Consider the following 19,402-nt stretch of genomic DNA (forward strand, 5'->3'; position numbering starts at 1 on the left):
TCATCCTCACCAAAGTTTTTCTCTATCAGTTTTTTCCTCTTTATTGCCCACCAAGAGAAAAGCCTGTCACTTTTAGGTTTGTCCTTTGAGCTTTTATAGTGCAGAATCTGGAGAAACGGACGGGAGGAGAAAGAATGGGGAAGCTATTTGGAGTAAAGAGAAGAAAGGATTTTAAAACCTATTGTGGATTATGTATTCACTTCAAGATGCTAAGAAATATAATTAAGATGTTATTATTCTGAAATTAGGTTTTAGTTAAAAACGTATTTATTTGCTATACAGCAAGTTGTGAAAAGCTAGGGTCAAGAAAAAACAGATATTGAGAGAGAGACAAAGGAAAAGAAAGAAACGCAGAGGAAGAGGGGACATGAAGAGGGGAAGGGAAGGAAACTTCAACTGTGTATTTCCCAATTCTGACCCAGGTCAGTGCAACCCTGCAACGTGGGTTGGTTGGATCTGTATTCAGCAACTCAGAGTTCACAATTAAGGTCATATTTTCGGCAAGGCAAGATCCATTTACTAACCTCAGATTTAAAAAAAATCTTAACAACTGGTTTATTTTGGGTCCCATGGAAACAAATGCCTGGCTTTACTAACCAGACATTTTTAAGCTGGTGGTTTTGGCTCCACCATCACGGCTACAATAGGGGATCAGAAACAAGCCTTGATGGTGACTGAGCGGAGGCAGACGCGTCAAGTAAAAAGTGGTATTTTTGTCTTGGACAGAGATCACAGATAATATGCTCTGGAGTTTTAAGTTTGGGCTTTGTCATTGGGCTATAATTTCAGTTCTGGTCTGTTGTCCCTTCACTCTTTTTTGAGAACAACAGAGATTTTCACCCGGAGACTGGTCTTGTATTCAGGTAGCTGGTATCTGATGTCTCCTGTTTGTGGATCAGATGCTGATTTAATTTTTTTTAAAGCCCCTTGCTGTGTCCTCAGAAGCTCATTAATACAGAAAATTAATAGATGGTGGAAGCTGCACTGCAGTAACTAAAATCAGAACTACAATTCTTATGCTTCCAACTTAACACAACATATTGCAAACGAGTACCAAGTTTTTAGAAGACCCTGTCCTCAGGGCTGTGGAAACCAGAATCAAACGAGTCATGGCTCCTACAATTAAATGAATGACGATCTGGTTCACGAGACTGACAAAAACATAAATCATCACAACACAAGTTAAAAAGGGATCATTGTAAGCCAAGTAATCTGTGAATACAAAGACAGAAAAGGAGAAAGGTCCGTGAAAGTCTCACTGAATAAATGATATTTAAGCTGAATTTTTATGATCAGATGGTATGTATTTTTAATACTCTCGATAGCTTATTTTTCTTATCCTAAAAGTTATGCAGGTTCTTTGACAAATACCAAAACCAGTCCTCTCTAACCTAGCAAAATACAATTGCATTAAGAGTTTATTTCAGGTTTTTTTCCTTTTTATGCATAGTTTTTATGTAGCTGAGATTTATCTGAATTATTTTTATCCATTTATCTTTTTTAAAAATGTCACATATATTCATATTTCTTAGACCTTTGTCGATAATATTCAATGTCTATATAAAAGATACTTGTCTATGCTATAATTTTAAACAAATTCCTTATTATTGGACAAGTAGGTAACTTCCTTTTTTTGTTTTGGGTTTTTTTGGGTTTTGGTTTTTTTGTTTGTTTGTTTTTGTTTTTGTTGTTGCTAGGAGACAGTGCAATTACCTTAATACTTGGGTATTAAGTCTTCGGTGCATTTTTTTTTTTCTTTAAATAGTTTTCTGGAAGTAGACTCTCAAGTGTAAACCCTTGAAGGTATAACAGGGCAGATACAGAGATAATGCTCTAGGTACAGGAGGCAGCACAATCACAGGCAGCCTATTTCCCTGGTTGTGAAAATGACTGTGGAAATACAAATTTCATCTAAGAAGAGGACAGTGAAATGTAGAGGCGATTTCCCACATTGGTCCCGTGTTAACATGTGAATATAGAATCCCTTATATATGAAAGCAAGAATAAAGCAGAAGTCTGTGAGCATATTTTTAAATTATAAAGAACTTTGTGAACTCCTGAATACAGTAACAGAGAGAAGATGTCTCCAAATGGGAGAAAGAGGAAATGTACCGCTAGCCTGGGTGGGCAGAGGGTTGTAAGTTATAAGTGAGAAGTGATTTTAAGATGAGGGAATCTGCTAGTTTCCTGGCTTGCTAATAGAGGGGATCCAGGTAGCTAAACACACAGCATTCAGAGCCTCTGGTTCACAAATCATGAAAAGAAGACCTCATGATGTATTACTGGACACACAAAATTCACACGGGGAATCCAAAGATCTTATTCTATTAGGGATGAAATCGTGGGGTGAGAAGAGGGCACGTGGACTGGAACAAGCCAAGGCATGAGCCCTCGAGGCCGCTTCTTTTGGTCAGAGCAGAAAGGTAACAAGAAGAAGCTTGGGAGGGACTTCTGGAGTGCTTTGCTAGGGAGCTGAGCTTGGCTGCTGGGAGATCTGAAACCGCTGCAGATCTAACCAGGATATCTTTATCAGGTCAGGAAACATCCATGTGCTCCTGGTACTGAAGGCAAGTTCTTGTGCCCACCGCACCATGAAGCCGAAAAAACTGAAACATTGGAGTTTGGAGCAGAGAAAGGTTTATCGCAGGGCCGAGCAAGGAGGACTGGGTGGCTCATGCCCAAGAGAACCCCAAATTCCCCGAAGGGTTTCAGCAAAGCATGTTTAAAGGCCAGGTAAGGGAGGAGGGGTTGTGGGTATGTGAGCAGCTCAGGCACAATTCTCTGATTGGTTGATGTTTAGGTAACAGGGCGGTCAACACCATCAACCCCTAGGCGCCAGAAGGTCTGGGACCGCATGCTGTCCATCATCAAGTAGTTCATTTCTTTCCTTTGGTGGTTTTTAGCATTTGAGAAACTCAGGAAATACACATGGCATACTATTATCTGGGTACTTCAGAGAGGAGCTACGGCAGAGAATATAGGGGAAGGGTCTGACCCTGGAAGGCCCTCAGGATCCTGCTCGGTTACATTCCAACCCAACCACAAAGAATGGAGAGCTGAGAATCCTTGCCTACCAGCTGGTGATAGCCCCAGTAGAGGGGAACACCAGGCTAGGCTATGTTCTTTAGCCAGAAATGGTCCCTTTTTACCTCCCGGTGACAGCAGCAAAGAGAAACACATCTACCAGCACACTGGCCATTTCATATGGCATTCCATTTTGTTTGCTTCAATGGTTTAGAAACAAACAAACGACCCAGTGCTCGATTCCCATTCTCCTAGAAGTAGACCACTCCCTCTCACAGGGAAACCAGTGCGTGGTGTCTGGGCACGGCTGATCTTTGCTCCAGCCAGGGCAAATATGGTCGTGAGCAATTAGAGTACCCAACCCACTGATCACAAGGAGTGGTTTAAGGATGGATGTAATACACATGTCAGGACAATCAAGGTCTGTGGAATTTTTTTCCCAGCAGAAAATGCTACCAAAAACTGTCTTTCTCCCCTGGGGCTGACCAGTAACTGTTTTTCCTGCCTTGTGACTAGAGACTGAAGACAAATAGAATCTGTTTATGCTTTAATTCCTTGGATCCATCAATGCCTGAAGCCCTCATCCCTGACCTTTCCAATCATGCTTAAGCCAAACTGCATACTTTCTGTCAGCCAAGACTGAAAATACACTACTTAATACAAGTCATGTGTTTCTTAGGTGCCATGGGGATGAGTTTGATAAAGAGGAGGTATATTTGTTTGGAAGACTCTGTGAAGGGAGAAAGTAAACTATATTATATGCCCTCTTGAGCCATTATGCCCAAGTTCCTGAAAATCCCAGTGACAGAAGATCCTGCCCTGGAAAATTCAAGGACTTTGTGTAACAAAAACAAGACTAGATGGTCAAACACACAAGTATCTATTAAGTTAAGAAAAATCAAGTAGATTTAACATTAAGTAAACAGAATTTTATTGATTTTTAAAGTAAGATTTTGTACAGTGAATGTCAATGAATTCCTAGATACTATTCTCTGCTTGCTAGACATTTTTAGGTTTTTCTCTCTCCTGCACTTCCAATAAAGTGGTTGTAAATTTGTCTTGCTTTATTGCATACTCCTTCCAAAGGGTCAGTACTTCCTAGATTTTATGACTTTCAGTTGTTGGTACCTAGAGACAAGGCCCCTTCTATTATGCAGAATAATCTGGATGCTTGAGATGCAAAAAGCTTCAGATAACATTTGCATTTACTTCTTTATGACTCTCCCAATACCTGGTTAAACAATTTTCAATTTTCTTGTAGCAACCTTAGGCTATAGCACAAAGCACCATCCTCCCCAGGTACGATTCAGCCTGGCACCTCCTCACAAGATCTGGGTGCTTCTTTTTTCTCTCTGCAGGGTAAGGTCCCAGTGTCACTGAGGATGCTTAACACATTAGCTGTCCACAGGCTGCTGGGAGAAGCTGATCCCTCGAGATACTTCCTGGAGGCATGAGAAATTAGTCTATCACCTTCCCCCCATGCCTTAGATACATCTCCACCCAATTTAAGTAAGGACTGCGCATTAAAGGGACCTAATAAATTGATGTCAAGGCTATTTCAAGACAATATCTGTTCAGGATGCAAAACAAACAAACAAAAATGAATAGTTCATATTCAGGTGCCTGATGGTGACCTTGTTCTTTATACCATTTTAATTAAACAAGTGCTACTATAAAGTTGGAAGTGAGAGGCTTCATTAGAAACTCAGTTTCATCCTGTCTCCAGGAGCTATGCCAACCACCCAGGTGCTTTTGTCAAAGCTCTTCTAACCCTAAGAACATTGGAGAACTGTGCCTTCTGCACAGAAATGTGAAGATGCAATGGCACATCCTTTTGTCAGATAGCAGAAAATGGTAACAATTGAGAGATAATTCCTCACCCCACAAGATTCATAGATTCTTCAGAAACTAGATACTTGATACTTGTAGTGTAGATTTTTTGTTCTGTCTCATTGGCCCTACTGAAAAGGCTGTCACTGTACCTTGTGTACATCGATGGATGCAATCATCACTTAGGGAGTTGGTTAAAATGCAGATTTCTAGGTTCTGCTCCTATATATTCTGGTTTAGTATGTCTGGAGTGAGTCCAGCATTTAAATTTTAAACACGCTTCCCAGATGACTCTGCTAAAATTGTTCCATGGGCCGTATTTTGAGAAACATTACCGTAAGGAACCGAGTGCTCAGCTGTGTCAGGATTGCTCAGGGATTATTAGACTCCCCCCAAGCCATGCAGAGATGGAATAGGATGCTTGGCTATTAGTGTGCTCCCAATAAATTTTGACCAAGATGGTTCTGGGGGAAATAGCTATTTACTTATGGGTTCAGATTTTTTCCCCCATGATTCACCCTTGATTCTTTGGCAAGGACATGACTTGCAACATGGAAATAAACATCTGGTGGGTTGGCAGTCCAGAGTGGAGCTTCATTTGATGTTCATGCAGAATTCAGAAACAGCATTTTGTGGACAGGTGCCCAGTAATTAGAGCTGGTGAGACGAGTTGTAATCTGCTTTAATGGCTTATGATGTTTTATGGACACGATCAGATCATTTATCAGCAGCGTCACTTGTCTGACATAATTTCTGTTCCCCACGTGGAGCTGCGATTTTAATGGATTTCTAGCTAAGGTGGTAGCTGGAGACAGGATGTTGATTCACCATTAATTAATTTCAACTGGGAACATAATTACAGCAGCGTATCTCATTTGTTTTTCTGTCATTGTCCCTAAGACACCTGGATACATAGTGCTCTGCCTGCTTTGTTTTCACATACCCTTTGATTATATTCCTTTTCTTCCATAAAAGCTTTCATTTGGTACCCTGATTGACTTGGGTGCATCATTGACTATTAACTAGAGATCAGAGTAATAAAACTAAGGCAGCAAAATTAACGACCCACTTTTTGCAGAAGGCCAATGTGGATGTGAAATGCCCCAATTTTCCATTGAAAAATAGTTTGATAAAGATTGCATAGATAACTAAATCTCGATTTGCCTATTAAATGTCTTAATTTTTTTCATATTTCTGTTTTTTCCCCCAAGGCCAGTAGAATAAGTTGGCTAGAAAACTTGCAAAGTGAATTTAAAAATTCAAGTTTTAAGTGATATCATTTGGCTTAGGGACAAAAGCTGAGCAGATGAATGGAAGCTGGATGCCCCTTCTCCTGAGAAAAATGGAGAAGGACCAGCATATTACTGCTTTGGCTAAGGCTGCCGAGTTTATTATCTGTTTGTAAAGCTGACTTAAGTACCTCATACAATGAAAATGTAGCAACAGACAAGAGTTGCTCTTTAATCTACAAAATATGCCCTGTTTTTAGCTTGGCACCCAAAACGAGCAGGTGGTATCACTTTATGCAGGAGATGAAGTCTGGAAAATGTGTTTGCAAACTGATTTTTTATTTTGAAGAATCATGTATTATATTTTCAGGAGGTGGAAAAAATTTAAGGGGAATTCTGTAGTGATTGTTTTTTAAGGTGAAGCCAGCAATTCTTTTTATAAATTCAAATCCTAATGTTTCCATTTTAAAACAGTAGAGCAGATCAGGGGCCAGGAGAATGTCATCTGCATTCCAGTCCCATTGCTATTCTGTTACTTTGTGACAGAATCGAGTGGCTTGCCTTAAAGGATTTCTAAGAACACATTCACGTCTAAAATTTTAGGATTCTAATTTCAAGTTTTTAGTGACTGGATTTGTTCAAAATAAAGGAAGATTAAGACTCAATAGATGTTAAACTATTTTAAAACTGCACCATCCGATACAGTAGCCACCAGCCACGTGTGGCTATTGAGCTCTTAAAATATGGCTGGCCCAGATTGAGATATGCTACAAGTTACACAGTGACCTTCAAAGATTTAGTACAAGATTGTGAACTATTTCATGAATTAATAATTTCATATTGATTGTAGGTTGCAATGATAATATATTGGATCTATGGGGTTAAATACAATACCTTAAAATGAATTACATGTGTTTCTTTTTACTTTTAAAGGAGATTAGACAACCAATAATAATCTAATAAATTAAAAAAAGAAAACTGTGCCTTCCATATATGGCTCACAGTATATTTTTACGGGGTAGGACTACTCCCAAGAGACAGCACATTCTACCAAGGGACCCTCCTGAAGAGCAGAGAACGCTCCGATACTGATGGAAGCAATTTCTTTGAAGATGCGATGAAAACATTCCTTCCTAAAGTAGAGTTCGCAGAACACCAGTTCTGTGAGGGGCATCATCATAGCCAAGTGAGTTTAGTTAACAGTTACTGATTCACAACGTTCATTAGCATAATGCAAATACTTGGATGAATTAATGAATGGGTGCTTTTCTTATATTAACATGCTGTTAGTATTTGCTTTATGTATTTGGGTTCCCTTGCAACTCACTCTTTGTTTTTCTCTTGCTGCATTTAGAATCATTTCTTTATCTTTAACCTTGGCCATCTTAATTATAATAAGTCTTGGTGTAAGTCTATTTGGGTTCTTCTTGTTGGGGAACTATATTCAACATCTTATAATAACCTTTAATGAAAAATAATATGAAAAAGAATATATGTATGTATATGCATGACTGAGACATGCTGTACACCAGAAATTGACACATTGTAACTGTACTTCAATTAAAAAAAACAAACCGAAATCATGCTGTTTTTCCAATCATTTGAAACAAAATCTTCTTTTTTAAAAATGATAAACTAGTAGCAGTCTATAGGCTCAAAAAAGTTGTAAGGCTGTTGAATTACAGAATCACCAAGTTCCTTTAGTCTCTTGTGTGTTTGTATAAACTGTACTCGTTTCTGTGTAAGCATGCTTTTTTCTGAAAAATATCCTTCCTCTATTTTACATAAAATAGTTCCTTTTACTTCTCTAACTGTTGGCATTTCTATTCTTTGAGATCACCAGTTAGATATGTTTGTGTTATCAATCATCCTTTTTAAAAATTCCTAATTTGCCCCACTCCCCAAAGAAAGTATATATAGTGAAGAGTCCAAGGGACAGTGGGACACCAGGATGTGTGGGAGAGATGAGGGGATGCTGAAAACACATTTATCCTTTTTGAAATGTTATATTTAATGTATTTTTTACCAAGAAAAATGCTATGTTATGGGTTAACAGGCTGCTATGGACAAGCTGGGGAACCTTGATATGATTTATAACTTTGTTTTCCAGGGAAATTGCATTCAGCATCCCCCAAAGCCAATTTACAAGCAAATGTTAAGAACATAAATTGTAGCTGGACACTTCCAGTGCATAGATTGACTCAGAAGCTCAGGGAATGGAGGCAATCAATATCCTATATTTGTTTCAGCACCCTCCCTTACTTTTCTCAATAAGCCCTTGGCTTCCCATAACAGTGAGAAGATGAAGAGGATGATAAAACAAAAGTTTAATGACAGTGTTTATTAGAGCTCATAAATCATGAAGGACCATTAAGAAGACATCTGCAAGCACTTCTCTAGATTACTAAATAGTCAGGTTTTATTCTTAAAAACACTCCATCATTGTATAAACCAAAGTATTTTCTTCTCTCATAAAACATGTAAAAATTAGACAGACACATGTACACACATGCACTCCCAAACTCAGTAAGTCCAAGCACTCATTCACGGATCCTAAGGAAAGATAAAATGGACTTTCGGTTTACCAGGGAACAGAATGTCCCGTTACTTGCAATGGGTCGCTAGTGACCAGAGGTACGTCAGGCTAGGGAGCCTGAAATTTTATAGGAACATGGAGGATTTGAATGAAACTGTTTAAAAATAAAGTATTGATACTCTGTTGAGTAGAAAAGATGCAAATTAAAAACCTATTCTGAGACGCTGAACATTTATTTTAAGTAGATTTCAGGATGGCTTTCCTGGACAGGCCCTCCATGCTGAATTCCCAACTGAAAGATATATTTCTTTTCCTACTCAGCATTTTTGAGATATGATTCACATGCAATCAATAAGCCAATTTTAAGTTTACAAATTGATGAGCTTTAGAAAATATATGTAGCCATATAACCAGCATAGCAGTCCTAACACAGGATAGTTCCACTACCCTGGAAGTGTTGCTGGTGTTCCTCTGTGGTCTGCTCCCACTTGTTACAGCCAATGTAGTTACAGACAGGATTAAGTTTACAGCTACCATCTTGCTCTTGTTTCCTGCTTACCTCATCTGTTCTTTGTTCCTTTATTTCCTCTTTTCCTGCCTTCTTTTGAATTGAGTATTTATGATTCCATTCTATAAACACTATTGACTTAATTAGCTACATTTATTTTTTTGTATTTTGTTTTTGTTTTTAGCGGTGATTCTAAGATTTACAATATATTCAATTCAACTTATCAGTGCCTACTTTCAAAATATAATTATACTTTGCCATCCTTTGTTCCATTGTACACATGTATGTCCATCCACTACCCACTACGCTTGGCTGCTTTGAAAGTGTTCTCTTTTTCAGGAATTTGATTTTGCTGTTTCACACCACACACCAAAGGATCCTGGAGGAGTTATACCCACCTGCGCACCAGATAATAGAGGTGGCCCTTGAACCTGCCCCAGGCCCTCTTGGTCACAGTCCGAGAGCCCTGGGGGTAGTAAACCTGCCAAACTTGGTTAGAATATAAATTCTGAAAGGGCCTTGTAAGTGGCTTCTAGCCCATCCCCAGCCAGAGCCCAGGCGTGAGACACTGCCGTCTGCACCCCTGGGGATCCTGAAAGGGTATAACACCAGGGTCCTTGTGCCAGCAGGACTGTTCATGAACTGTAGTTGGGAGGGGCTGGAGCCAAGAACTGGGCCCTTTCTGAACTTCTGGGGTTACAGATTGGAGTGTCTTCTGGGGGGACCCTGGCTCTGAAGCCTGCTGGCAGACTACAGTTGTAAGGAAGCTGGAACCAAGTACAGGGTCCCTTCAGTACCTGGTGGCACAGATGGGAATGTATCCCGTCTGGTCCCTGTGCCAGCAGACCTGCCCTCTGTGCTGCAGCTGAGAGGGAGGGACCCAAAAAGAGGCAGGCTGGCTGTGCCTGGGACACCCACAGGGCCCTACACTAGGCTCCAACCCCGTCACAGCTGCTGTCTGCCAGCAGACCTGCCAGTCCAGGAGATACTCCTGTCTGCCCTCTCAGAGATCTTGAAAGGGCCTCACGCTTAGCTCCAGCCCTTTCCAGCCAAAGTCCATGAGTAGTGCCCCTGGCCTAGTGAGCCAATGGGGTCCACTGTCTGTGTACCCCGAGAGATCCTGAAAAGGCCTGATACCAGCCCCTAGCAGCCACAGCTGCAAGCAGTCCTGTTGGCACAGGGACCGGGTGGGAAACACTCACATCTGTGTCTTAGTAGATCCTGAAAGGGACCCATACTAGGCTCCAGCCCTTCCATCCATAGTCAAGGACTGGTCCAGCCACCCAGGGACCTGGTGGGAGGTAAACCCATCTGTGGCTCCAGAGCCAGGTCTGCAGACAGCAGTCTTGGTTGTGGAACCTGAAACAACCCTGGATTCAGATCCAGCCCCTCTCAGTCACAAGCTGGGGTTGGTCCTGTCCGCCCAGGGACCCATCCAGTGACCAGGATGCAGCGTTCCCAGAGAAGTGGTGAGAGTCATGCCTACCACACAACAGGGCTGCTATCTGAGGGCCCAACTGTGAAACTTGCAGTGGACTCTTATCCCAGAGCCACCCTCCTGAACAAGGTGCTGGCGGCAGTCCCGTCCACTCAGGGACTAGACAGGACTCCCGCCTGCCCAAGCCCTTGGCAGCAAGTTTACTGTGAACCCTAGTGCAGAACGAACAACAGCCTCGTAACTGGCTCCCACACAACGTGACTGAATTCCGGAAGTAATTCCATCAGCCTAGGAAACAGACAGGAAAAGGTTTTTACCTGCCAAAATCAGTGTGTAAAGACTGGAATCAGTTTTTGCACCTTCAGATGCACAGATACCAATGCAAGGCTACAGGGATCACAAAGAATTAGGCAAATATGACACCATCAAAGGAAACTAAAAAAAGCTCCAGGAACTGGCCAGCAAATAAATAGATTTCTACAATTTGCCTGACAAAGAATTCACACTGATCATCTTAAAGAAGCTGAATAAACTGCAAGAGAACACAGGTGGACAACTAAACAAAATCCGAAAAGCAATGGATGAGCAAAATGAATTTAATTAAGAAATAGCAGCCGTAAAAAAGAACAGCCAGAAATCGTGGAGCTAAAGAATACAATGACAGAACTGAAGAATTCAGTACAGAGCTTCAACAACAGACATCTTGCAGAAGAAATAATCAGCTAACTCAAAGATAGATCATTTGAAGTTAGCCAGTTAGAGGGACAACAAATTATTTAAAAAGTGAAGAAAGCCTGTGAATTATGGGACAACATGCATCTACATCAAGGGAGTTCCAAAAGGAGAATAAATGGAGAAAGGGGCAGAAAGATGATTTAAAGTAATAATGGTTGAAACTTCCCAAATCTTGGGAGAGATATGTACCCCCAGTTACAGGAAGCGCAAAGGACTCCAAGCAAGATCAACCCAAAGGTTACTCCAAGACACATTTCAATCCAAATTTTAAAAGCCAAAAACAAAAAGATTTTGGAAGATCATATATTCTCTTACAGAAAAGCATGCTGTAACAGGAGTAATTATAACATAACATAATCAAGCTCAGTTTTTAAAATGCTATGTATGGTTCTAGAGCCTGAAGAGACAAACAGACCAATGAAATGGTCAAAAACCAGACTCATATATATGGGAATACTGAATTTGCTAAATGTAGCATGTCAAACCTATGGAGTAAAACTATTTATTTCATTTTTTTTTCTTAGACTCTCCTAGTAAGTCATCAGCTCAGGACAACTGAATTCAACTTTATTCTGATTAAATCTGGCCAAGTGAACTGGCTTCTTTCTTATCCTCAAAGTGAACATAGGCTGTTTTAATAAGAAAGCTTGGTTGGTACTGTACTTAGAACACAAAGTGTGTTTATCTATGTGTATGTAAGTATTATACATATTATTTAAAAGCAAAGTCCTGACTAATGGGGCCCTTCTCTCAGTTCTGTGAGGTACATGAGTATAAACACAACACACAGAAAAAAAGTCCCCTGACTCTGGAAAGAGAATCAATTCCAAACAGCAAGTGTTGGTAGTGGTGGTGTGGTGCTGACAACCCATCATTATGATTCAAGAACACGCAGGTTTCCATCATTAAAACAGTTTGAAAAAACCCAACTTGTTTATAATATTCATTTGTGGAGAAGCTTGAGGCATGAGAGGAGTAACTAATTTGTAGCTGTGCAATCTCGTGTTCTTCTGTAATTACCAGATGGGACTTTTGCCAGTGATTGTATGTTTTAACAGGTCTGGATTTGTATGCATACGTCTCGGGAAGTTGCTGGTGTTGGTGGCTGTACATTTCACCTTAGTGTTTGATGTAGGATGGCATCCGGGTACTGCACTGTGTCTCCTTAGGAGCTTACTCTTAATAGGAACTGGCTGAGTTTCACCCCTGAGTATAAGCATGAGAGAATGTGATTCTAGAAGATGACAACATTGTAAAAGCAATTTCACTCTGCCTTCATTTTCCCTATCCTGTCTAAATGGACATTACTGAAAATGAATCACAGCTAACTGATTTACTTAGTCCTTTAATACTTAGTTACCAAAACTTGCAGTTTTATGAATTTCTGACATTTTTTTCTTACTTCCAAACCCCTTATCCTTTTTCTTTCTTTTAATGCCTTCTCTCGGCTTCCCTTCCGTTTTCTTCCTGAAGAGTGACAGGTGGCTCTCTAAACTCTTTTTAGTTACTACACTTACCGCCACCTTTCATGTCTCCATTTTTTGGTTCCACACTATTTCTTTTGCCTGGGTATTTTCGCCAACTTTGTTTCCTGGAAAACTTGTATATGTACATTTGACCCTTGCACCACACAGGTTTAAATGGCGTGTGTCCACTTATAGGTGGATTTTTTTTCAATAAATATATTGGAAAAAATTTTTGGAGATTTGTCTCAATTTGGAAAAACTTGTAAAGAAAAGACATAGCCTGGAAATATCAAATTAAGTAAAAGTTAGGTATGTCATGAATGGATAAAACATAGGTAGATACTAGTCTATCCTTACACAGGCATAAGGTGAATGATATTTCATGTAAAATTAATAATGCGTTAGTTTTCTTACCATTTTATAACTTTGTTTTCAAAGAATTACATTACAGTACGATATACCTCTCTCTCTCATTGAAGAAACTATGTGTCAGCCTATCATTATGGGCAAGTGGTTTCTTAAAAAAATGCAATGTTGTTTCTAATACTGTTTTATAAATATACCTGTAACACCGTATGGCATACAAGTTTTATAACTATTCTTTCTTTGGTGTATAGGCCAGGCTACCGGGAAACACTCTTATCAATTATACCAGGCTACCAGAAAGCAATCATGTTGCTGCTTCTTTGTTATCAGTGCATGAATTGTTATATCTGTAAAGAAATACGAATTTCTTTCACACGATCTTTTCATTTTTGATGTCAGTGTTAGTAATACGTATAACCTCTACAGTGTTTTGTATCATATAAGACAATATTGATGTAGGTTATTGACAGACGATTCATCTTATAAACATGATACGAACTTACAGTGTGGATAAATACAGTGCAGTACTGTAAATGCCTTTTCTCTTCCTTACGATTTTCTTAATAGCATTTTCTTTTCTCTAGTTTATTTTATGTAAGAATACAGTATATAATGCATTTAATATACAAAATATGTGTTAAGAGACTGTTAATGTTATTGGCTGGGCTTCTGGTCAACAAGTAGGCTATGAGTAGTTAAGTTTTGGAAGAGTCATAAGTTACACACGGATTTTTGACTGCGTGAATAGTCAGCATCTCTAACCCCCTGTGTTGTTTAAGGGTCAATTGTGTTCTTCAAGATTCAGCTCAGAAACCATCAAATGGACTAACATGTGTCAAGTTTTATGTCCAGTTTGTCTGTAAATATTTGTTCATAAAGAAATAAAAGCAAAAATAAAGCGAGTCTTCATTTTCTAAATGAAGTCTTAAATTTCCTAAATTTTCTCCTTCTTATGTCTTCATTCCAACAGCTCAAAAACACAAGCTGTATCTCAGTCCACTAACATACTCTAAGCGGGTAATAGTAAGGACTAAGCAGTCCGACTTTGCCTCTCTGGGTGCAGATCCTGGCTCCACCCACTAAATAGCTGTGCAGACTTGTTTTCCCTCGTGGTTCAGTATTTTCATCCTTACAGCCATGAATGTAACACTATCTCTTGCATAGGGTATTGTGGGAAAATAAGACCATGCATATGGTGTTTAAAACAGCAACGTTAGCACTGTAAAAATAGTAGCTATTATGATGAACAGGTGCTTGTTTTTTATATCACATTCACTGATTCGTCAACTCTGCAATCCAGCTGTCTCCTGAGGTCTCTCCTAAAATCACAAACTTTTCCCGTTATCGCAAGAAAGACTGCCCGAATGTGACAGAACGTGAAAATTATGCTTTTTATTATAGTCACATAAAATAGTCAGTTACAACAAGTTGTCCAAATGCATTGGTGAATTAAAGCCTCCAACTCTTACAAATTTTTATACATATATCTATGCATTTATAAATACGCACATATGTAAAAGATATATATTTTCTTCTAAAATAAAGTGCCCAAATCTTGATATATGGGGGCATAACAGGGGAAAAAAAGAACCATAATGCTTTATCAGTTATTGACTGTACTTTCACAATAAAAGAATCTGTTTTGTACACATTTATTCAGGTATAGTGAACTTTAATCACTCATTCTTTTCTGAATTCTCCTAAGTGAATTAATTTATCCAAAATATTAGAAGCCTCAGAGCCAACCTAATGAATCAGAGGCTAATTCTTCTTACTGTGCCTCGAACAGAGCCTGGGCTTCGCAACAGAAGGGTTGCTAAGCTTCATTCTTAATGTTCCTGTATTTTGGAATGTTGTCTTTCTACTAAAATGATAAGTAAGGAGAGAAATGAATGAGCCACCTCTAATTCTAAATCCTCTGTTAGCATTCAGTTAAGTCAGGATTTGGTGAAAAGTTTCCTATTGTCTTTCCATCACCCTGGGCTGGGTGAGAACTGGCCTAGCAGGATTTGAATTGAGGGGCCCCTGTTGTCTCTGTAATAATTAAATTTTATTGGAGCCACAGAAGAAGAATTAGGGTGCAGTAATCAATAGATCATGGAGAGAACCAACTCAAACTGAAATGAAACTCTCTAGGACAATGGAAAACTTTGTGAGAACATGTTTGAATTTAAGAACCAAGCAAGGGTTTAAAAAAAAAAAACAACTAGATGATTTAAGATAATTCAGAAAATCTCTTCAAATAGGAACTAAGACTCTATTCCTTGGTCCTACCTCTCAGCCATACTTCCCGTGTTTTCACTGTATTTTCTATCATCTTAGACTTCTAAGGTGATCATTTGTAGACTTTGACAAGGAATGGAATTTTAAAATGCCTTTGAAAAGACTTTAACCTACTGAAGCAAGGTGAAGGTGCCTAAAAATAGCTTTACGAACCCAGCCATTTCAGAATCTGGCGATTACATATTCAAATTGCAGTAAAGAGCATTTTATTCAAGCAGGAAAAGGAGAGATTGTCAGGACTGAAATGGCATTAAAACACTCGATAACTTCCCAACATATGGGAGGCTGGGACCCATGGGAAGCCCAGACATTGCCCAGAGTCAGAACAAGGAATGGAGTATTTTATTTGGGGGGAGAAACAAAAAGCAAGAAAATGTTTCCAATGACCTGACCCACCTGCGCAAGGCCTTCCCAAGAACAGAGCTGCCTAGCTGCTGATTTTGGTGAGCATCTTATTAATGGCTTGCTTGACGTGGGTGGTGGAGCTGCGTCGCCTCGTCTTGCCCTGGACCATCCTCCGGCGCCGCACCTCTCGACACAGCTCGTAGAATATCTCGGTGATGTTCCCTTCTCCGGTGCAGGCAGAACACTCGTAAAAAGCACAGGCCAATTCTGTGGCCAGCTTCTCCCCTTCCTCTGTACTAACCTGTCTGGAGTGGTCCAAGTCAGCTTTGTTTCCAACCAAGATGAGAGTCACATTCTTGGGCTTTTTGATCTCATCCAGGATGTTCTTAAGTGGCAGGACTTCCTCAAAACTTCCCCGGTCAGTAATGTCATAGACCAGCACAAAGCCTTCTCCCCATCGCATGTGTCCTTCCTTCTGAATGGTGTCTTCCTATCAGCAAGGAAAAAACAGCAGTCAGAAGACCTGGAAGTAATTGCAACATATGGACGTTGCAAATGCTAACCGAGATCCCTTAATTACTAGTCCTTATATTCAATGTCATTAAAGTCTCTTGGCAGTCTGCCTGTATAAGCTTACCTTCTCAGTTTGGAATAGAAGCATTACTTAGGGAACTAAAAATTGTCTAACTGCCTAGACACTAAGTTTCAGCTTCTAATTTTTTCTTGCCACATCATGAAATCTGTAATCCCCAGAACTGTAAATAAATTATCCTCTTAGTTGAGCACATTGGCTCTGAGACTTTTATCACAATTAAAGAATTGGCAAATAGGTAACAGACAAGTAGACCCTACCCCACCCTTTGGAGATCAGAATCAGAGGCACAGCTTACTGAAACTGTTTTGATTTTGTTTTGATTTCTGTTTTTTAATCTTCTCTCTTCAGATTAGAGATAATTAGCCACCAGGGCAGAAAAGAAAAAGTGAAAAATCGTATGGAGAGTCAAACTCAACGCCAGGGGATTTGGCTTTTTTTTCCTTTTATCTCAACAGCCCAAATATTATGCAGTCATACTAATGAGAGAAACTCATTTGAAGTAATTCTCAAATACGGTGATGAGTCCTTCCTAAGAAGGTAGCATGAGTGATTTGAAAATGCATCGTCTTTATGGGTTCAAGTAACTTCTGCCGGCATGTTCTTCCCTGTGGCCTCTCTCTTTGGAATCAGTGTTGGGTGGAAGGTGAGAGCATATACAGGAAGCAGGTAGTGATGAGAAGGGAAAGTGTATAATTAGCTACAAGAATATTTCTTGGATTAAATACTTTAATTCAAATCTTCTTGGGATCCTAAGTCACTGAAAAGCACCATGAAATCATTCAGCTTCCTAACTCTCATTCTTAGTCGTCACACCCATTCTTGGGAACCAAACCTATCTACAAATCTGTTTATGATTTCCAAACTGACTAGCTGCAAAGCAAATTTATATTAGCTTCTTTTTTAAGTAAGTTGCAATTGTTCAATGATGTGGCTCAAATTTTCAGTCAGATCTGGTGAGGCTTGGAAAGAATATTACAGGAGAGAGTCCTAAAAATATTCTGAAAAAAGATTCTGAGGTCATATAAGTTTGGAATATAATATATAGTAAATTTCTTAAAGATTCACCTTATACATGAGCATATAAAAAGGCTCTCAGAACTTCTCTGGTAAAGACACCTGTTTAACTTGATCAGAGCATTCCAACACACATTTAACCATACAAGCCTATTAATATCTTGTGATCTTCCCAAATATAGGTGGGCAATTTCATTCTAGATGATATCACGTGAATCTTATGGTATTTTCAAAACCCTCTCGGAGTACCGGGTAATTCACATAAGGAAGCATACACAGGCTGCTGCAAATAGGTTAATACATAAAATGACTAGATAGTTAAGTAAAAAAAGACTTTAGGCATCATTAGTTAACTGTAGGACAATGTCTTAATTTTGTTCGTATTATGTGTGTTTCATTTTTATTTGACCCAAGCTATATTTTAGCTGGATTCCTTATTCACCTGACCAGCAGTATCTAGTATCTCCATGGTGACAGCTTCATCATCAATGGTCGCTTGGTGTCGGTAGGTTGATTCTGAGGGAATGAGCGAAAAAAAAGGTAAAAAATAAGTGCATGATTTAATTTGACCCTTAAAATTACAGATTAGTCACAAGAGTATGTCTGTTTTTCGAGCATAAGGGAATGGTCATTTTAGGAAGGAGAGGGAGGAGGTGGAAGAATCTGTGCCAGCTCTGTACCCTGGGAGCGCCTGGAAGTGACAGGTCCTAATACGAGAGCTGCAGGTGTCCGGGATGTAGCGTGGGAGAGTCTCTTTGCCTCTTACTTTATTCTTCTATGAGGCTAGCTTCCTGATGTTCTCTTCCTGCTAAAGTGAGGCCTCCACATCCTAAAATGAGGGAGTGACTCCCACCAAGTGTGTTCTACCTTGATACCCCAGAAAATCCAGTTCCTGGAACCATGTTAATTCCTGCTCCTAACAAGGCGGAATATAGACGAGCTACTCACTTCCAGACCTCAACCCTAGAAATGTGATAAACACTAGAGGGAAGTGGAGACTCTCCGTGTGAAACATGACTGTGTCAAGCTATGGGGAACCTGGGGGGCAGTAGAAGGTGGTTGGACCCTACTGTTTGGGGGTTGGGGGAGGAACAGTTACCCAAAGTAGAGGGGGTCTGGGCAGCATGGAGGGGAGAAAGGACAAAGCAGAGTTCTCTTGTTCATGTTATCTCTTCAAGGTAGAAGAGTGCCAGCAGCTCAGTACGAGCTGGAGGCTGGAGGCTGGTAGGTTAACATCGGAGTGGTCCCCAGGCTCTGCTGGGGTGAGAAGTCAGCAGGGACAAGAGCCTAGGTGGCTCTGGGCATGTCCCTGACCACATGAAATGGAAACCAGGGGTTAAAGTAAATGCCAACTGGTGCTGCTCTAGACGGAAGCTAAAACAACTGACATAAAGCGCTCGATAAATGACTGACTGCGTTGATGCAGTTTAGGCTGAAGGACCCTCCCAGAAAAGTTCCAGGAAAATGGTAAGAAGGAAAATGTGACAGTAAAATGTAAGAGGTATGGGTGACAGAAATAGTCATGCTACTTGCTCTTATAAAATGAACTTCAAAGAGAGAATAAAATACATAGAGGGGTGGGAAGTATTTGAGGCTGTAATGACTGAGAATGCCCCAGGGTGAGAGGCATTGAACAACATCAGATCAGAAGGACTAGCAGGACACACAAGGAAAGAAGTCCCGTACCTCAACCGATTACAACAAAGTTTAAGGATATTAATGGCAAAGAGGAAAACTTGGAAGGATCTAGAGGAAAAAAGCACAGCTCCTACAAAAGCATGTGACTCAGATCGACACAGGACTTCTCAGTACCTAAACCGAATTCAAGATCTTAATGGAGTCAAGAAAACCAACAAAACTACAGCAAAATCAATCTAGAATTACAATTCTAGATGATACCAAAGTACCAGGGTGGAGGTGGGGAAGAGACCAGAGGCAGGTTTGAGGGAGCTAATGTATTTGTCTTATTGCAAATGATGATGTAATAAAAAGAACAGAAAAAAGTGAGTAAAATATTCAATTCAACAAATTAC

At 39.9% G+C, this 19,402-nt stretch overlaps 1 protein-coding gene and 1 long non-coding RNA gene across 6 annotated transcripts in view; one reads left to right on the forward strand and one right to left on the reverse strand.

The window, feature by feature from the left end:
- Positions 1–11,456, forward strand: part of LOC123614471 (uncharacterized) — a 38,280-nt gene extending 26,824 nt beyond the window's left edge. For both annotated transcript variants that reach the window (XR_012504070.1, XR_006721881.2), the window contains exons 3-4: positions 2,534–2,733; positions 7,106–11,456. This is a non-coding gene — a long non-coding RNA (uncharacterized LOC123614471). The remainder of the gene's footprint in view (positions 1–2,533; positions 2,734–7,105) is intronic.
- Positions 11,457–14,509: 3,053 nt separating this feature from the next.
- The window catches only part of RERG (RAS like estrogen regulated growth inhibitor), a 91,400-nt gene continuing 86,507 nt past the window's right edge, over positions 14,510–19,402 (reverse strand). For all 4 annotated transcript variants that reach the window (XM_074357796.1, XM_010946474.3, XM_074357794.1 and 1 more), the window contains 2 exons: positions 17,812–17,885; positions 14,510–16,250 (listed from right to left, as the gene is read on the reverse strand). In XM_074357796.1, the coding sequence (XP_074213897.1) occupies positions 15,843–16,250; positions 17,812–17,885 (482 nt within the window). In that variant the 3' untranslated portion in view covers positions 14,510–15,842. The remainder of the gene's footprint in view (positions 16,251–17,811; positions 17,886–19,402) is intronic.

Source organism: Camelus bactrianus, chromosome 34 (genome assembly GCF_048773025.1).
Source record: "Camelus bactrianus isolate YW-2024 breed Bactrian camel chromosome 34, ASM4877302v1, whole genome shotgun sequence".
NCBI lineage: Eukaryota > Metazoa > Chordata > Mammalia > Artiodactyla > Camelidae > Camelus > Camelus bactrianus.